The sequence below is a fragment of the Aulostomus chinensis genome, chromosome 15, assembly GCF_037954235.1.
Source record: "Aulostomus chinensis isolate RoL2024-O1b breed Wild chromosome 15, RoL_Achi_v1.0, whole genome shotgun sequence".
Taxonomy (NCBI): domain Eukaryota; kingdom Metazoa; phylum Chordata; class Actinopteri; order Syngnathiformes; family Aulostomidae; genus Aulostomus; species Aulostomus chinensis.
In genome coordinates, this window is record NC_141334.1 from 20720674 (window position 1) to 20725417 (window position 4744).

At 48.2% G+C, this 4744-nt stretch overlaps 1 protein-coding gene across 1 annotated transcript; it reads left to right on the forward strand.

The window, feature by feature from the left end:
• Positions 1–463: 463 nt before the first annotated feature.
• Positions 464–3672, forward strand: LOC147249140 (uncharacterized). Its single transcript, XM_086179126.1, has 3 exons — positions 464–981; positions 1090–1183; positions 1641–3672. Exons 1-3 carry the CDS (start codon positions 464–466, stop codon positions 3651–3653), a joined length of 2625 nt encoding a protein of 874 aa, XP_086035252.1. The 3' UTR covers positions 3654–3672.
• Positions 3673–4744: the final 1072 nt, after the last annotated feature.

A 4744-nucleotide genomic window follows, 5' to 3' on the forward strand; every position in this document is an offset into this window, starting at 1 on the left:
AAGAAGCTCGGTCATTCATGAGGAGTAGAGCCGGTGCTCCTCCATGTCAAGAGGAATCAGTTAAGGTGGTTCGGTTATCTGGTGAGGATGCCTCTTGGATGCCTCCCCGGACCCAGAAAAGCGGAGGATGACAATAATGATGCATTGCACCAGAAATGGGATGGTGAAATGGTGGGATGTTAGAGTGAACGCTGGCGCGATTAGCTGCCGCGATTAGCTGCCGCTGCTCTCCGGTTGTTGTTTCTTAATATTTGTTATGATTTTCTACACTGTTTGTAGCAGATCGCATAATCTGGGCGAACGCGGTACTGTTGGTCTCTACACTGGGCCCACTGTCAATTTGATCGGTTTGTTAATACCGTGTTTAGGATGTCCACGTGTCACCTGTAGCGTGCGGTGCTACACTCACCTGGTCTCTGCTACTGTGGTTCGGTGAACGTTGTCTACATCTGCCATGTGGATCATGTGGATCTACAATCTGGCTATGAGCTTTGTGTTCTGGTGGACTGTCCTGTCCGTCGTGATATCCCCAGCTTCAACCCTGATCCAATATATGAGCGCGGAGCTCCTCCAACTCCGACACCACCGAACTGCTCCTCCACCTGTACTGCATCACTTCCCGGACATCTATCGCCGTTCTCACCGGAGGTACATCCACCGCGTAGCCAGACGGAGCTATCGCATTGATGACTCCAGCGCCATAAACTCCATCTGGTCCTCCACCCGCCGCCATCCTCCGAGATACACCCGTAGGAAGGTGGACCACAGCGCGTTAGCCAGCCTAGCCAAGTCGGCTAACGTCGCCTTCTCCAACCAGCTCTGCGACGTCAAACTGGGATTATTCAACATCCGTTCCCTCACTGGCAAGGGACAACTATTGCAAGACCTCCTCCTCGACCGTAAGTATGACTTTCTTTGTCTGACGGAGACGTGGCAACATCCTGATGACTTCTCTCAGCTGAACGAGTCTAATCCTCATGGGTTTGTTTACACCTGTCAACCCCGTCTCACCAGCAGAGGTGGAGGTCTCGCGATAATACACCGCCAGACTTGGAAAGTCTCGTCTGTTTCAGTGCCTGTCTGTTTCAGTGCCACAGACTCATTCGAGTCTGTGGCACTACAGCTGAATGGACCCACTCCCGCTGTGCTTGTGAACATCTACCGCCCACCTAAACCAAATAAGGTCTTCATTGATGAATTCACTACATTCCTCACCCAAATCTGTTCACTCTCACCCAACATAATTCTGTTAGGTGATTTAAATATTCACATGGACAACACAGATCACCCTCTCACTAAAGATTTCACTTCTTGCCTGGACAGTTTTGGACTTCAACAATACATTGATTTCCCCACCCATACTAAAGGCCATATTTTAGATCTAGTCTGCTGCTCTGGTGTCACTGCTTCCAACTGCTCTGCTGTTGACTTAGACTCTAGCATGTCTGACCACATGCTTATCTCATTCAACCTGAGCCTGACACTTTCCAAAACCAAACAGTCACGTATCATATCCTTCCGTAACATTAAAAACATTAATATAGCAGACTTCAAATCAGGCATTGACAGTTTCTCCATCATCACCCCCCCCCCCATCCACCCCGGATCAACTGGTTTCTCTTTACAATGATGGTCTACAGACTCTGCTCAACACACTCGCCACCCTCAAGACCCGGACCGTTTCCTTTCCCCACTCCGCCCCCTGGTTCTCTCCTCATCTACGTCAACTGAAAGCCAAAGGACGTCAGCTGGAGCGGCTTTCTATAAAAACTGGACTCAATATCCACAAACAGATGTTCCATGACCATATTCTTCCATATAAAAACGCACTCTCCTCCGCCAAATCCCAATATTTCACACAACAAGTCACTGCTGGTGCAGGGAACACCAGGGCCTTGTTTTCACTGGTCAACAATTCACTCCGCCCCCCTGACTCCTTCCCCCCTCACTTCTACTCCACCGACCACTGCAACTCCTTGATGTCTTTCTTCAATACAAAAATAGCCACCATCCACCAGCAACTGACCCCTCCTACGTCCAGCTGTCCACCTCCATTTGTCCCCCACCCCCCAGCCCCCTTCCTCTCCTGCTTCCAACTCCCCTCTGCCGCTGATTTATCCAGACTTATCCGGAAATCCAAGCCATCCACCTGCCAACTTGACCCCTTTCCATCCTCCCTGGTTATAGCCTCCCTCCCGTCTCTGCTGCCCCTGATAACTGCCATCATCCATTCCTCCCTCACCTCTGGTTCTGTCCCATCATCTCTTAAATCCGCTGCTGTTACTCCAACACTGAAGAAACCTGGTTTAGACCCCAACACCTTGAATAACCTTCGTCCCATCTCCAACCAGCCATTTCTCTCTAAAATCCTGGAAAAAGTAGTAGTGTCACAGATCCAGGCCCACCTCTCCAACAATAACCTCTACGAGCAGTTCCAATCCGGTTTTCGCCCTCATCACAGCACAGAAACAGCCCTCCTTAAAATCACCAATGACCTTCTGTTGGCAGCTGACTCCGGACTATTATCCATTCTCATCCTTCTCGATCTGAGCGCGGCTTTTGACACCATATCTCACTCCATCCTCCTCAACCAACTTGCCTCCATTGGACTATCAGACATACCCCTGGACTGGTTCCGCTCTTATCTCTCTGGCCGTACTCAATTCATTCAGTTAAAATCTTTCACATCCGATCCCTCCCCCCTCTCCTCTGGTGTTCCCCAGGGCTCTGTCCTTGGCCCTATCCTTTTCATCATATACCTCCTCCCACTTGGACTGATATTCCGTAAGCATAACATCTACTTTCACTGTTACGCGGACGACACCCAGCTCTACGTTTCCTCCAAACCCTCCTCCACCCTCCCACCCTCCTCCCTCTGTGCCTGTTTACAGGAAATCAAATCCTGGTTCACCTCAAACTTCCTCAAACTTAACAGTGATAAAACAGAAGTAGTCCTCATTTCCTCCAAATCCACACTCAACAAGCATCCCAGTTTCACCCTCACCATTGACAACACCTCCGTTTCCCCTTCCCCTCAGGTTAAGAGTCTGGGTGTCGTCCTCGACTCCACCTTATCATTCCATAACCACATCAACAACACCATCCGGTCCGCCAACTTCCACCTCCGGAATATCAACCGTCTCCGCCCATCTCTCACTCCCAACAGCGCTGCAATCCTGGTCCACTCTCTCGTCACCTCCCGTCTGGATTATTGTAACTCACTTCTTTTTGGTCTCCCACACAAACTCCTCCATAAGCTTCAATTGGTCCAGAACGCAGCTGCCCGAATCATCACCAGAACCCCTGTCATCAGTCACATCACCCCCGTTCTACATCAACTCCACTGGCTTCCCATAAAACACCGCATTGACTACAAGATCCTCCTCCATACATTCAAAACCATCCATAACCTCGCGCCTTCATACCTGTCAGACCTTCTCCACACCAACATTCCCACCCGGTCTCTCAGGTCTTCCTCCTTCATCAGCCTCAATGTCCCCTCCTTCCGTCTAACCTCCATGGGGGCTAGAGCCTTCAGTTGCTCTGCCCCTCGCCTCTGGAACTCCCTCCCTCCTGACATCAGAAACATTGACTCCATTGACACCTTCAAAAATCATCTCAAAACTCACCTTTTTAGACAGGCATATGGCTGAATGCCCTCTCTTGTGCTCTCCTAGGGACTTCTGTTGTTGTTCTTTTAAATCGTGCATGTTTTATTTTATTTATTTATCTATTTTAAACTGTTGTACGGCGACCTTGAGTGCCTTGAAAGGCGCCTTATAAATAAAATGTATTATTATTATTATTATTAAATAATTATTAATTATTTCAGTTAATAAGTTCAGTTATGGGCGGCACGGTGGTGCAGTAGTTAGCACTGTCGCCTCACAGCAAGAAGGTTCAGGTTCGAGCCCCGACTCGGGCACAGGATCTTTCTGTGTGGAGTTTGCATGTTCTCTCTGTGCCTGTGTGGATTCTCTCTGGGTACTCTGGCTTCCTCCCACAGTCCAAAGACATGCAAATGGGGACTAGGCTAATTGATACTCTAAATTGGCCGTAGGTATGACTGTGAGTGTGAATGGTTGTTTGTCTATATATGTTGGCCCTGCGATGGACTGGCGACCTGTCCAGGGTGTACCCTGCCTCTCGCCCAAAAGCTGCTGGGACAGACTCCAGGCCCCCCCCCCCCCACACCCTTAACAGGATAAGTGGAAGAAAATGGATGGATGGATGGATGGATGGATGGATGTTAAGTTATAACAATATCTGCATGTCCACAAAGAGCAATATCATGCATCCCTAAATATTACAATCAAATACAGCTGTCCTTGAAGGCACAATTAACTGATCTCATCTCATGAAAAGGGGAAGCATATTACAAGAGAGTATAGGTGTCCTCCCCTATTGTAACAAATGCAAACTTCCTTAGCTTGAGCTAGGAGGAAAACTGGTTTATAAGGACAATTCTAACATTCACCTACCATCACAAGCAATGGTCAGTGACTGAAACAATGAGATCACTGAGGCTCTATGATATTATGCTTGGTTTGATTCTTTGCAATACAACAAAATGGAAGGCACTGTGGATTGTCCCAATTTCCCTGCCACCACCGCTAGGTAAAGAGTTTTGAAAGGGGGATAAGGAGATCCATGTTACTGTGTTTTACTGTATTAATTATATTTAAATTTTTTAACAACGACCTGTGGAGCCAAAGACAAATTTCAACATTTGTGGATGTATAAA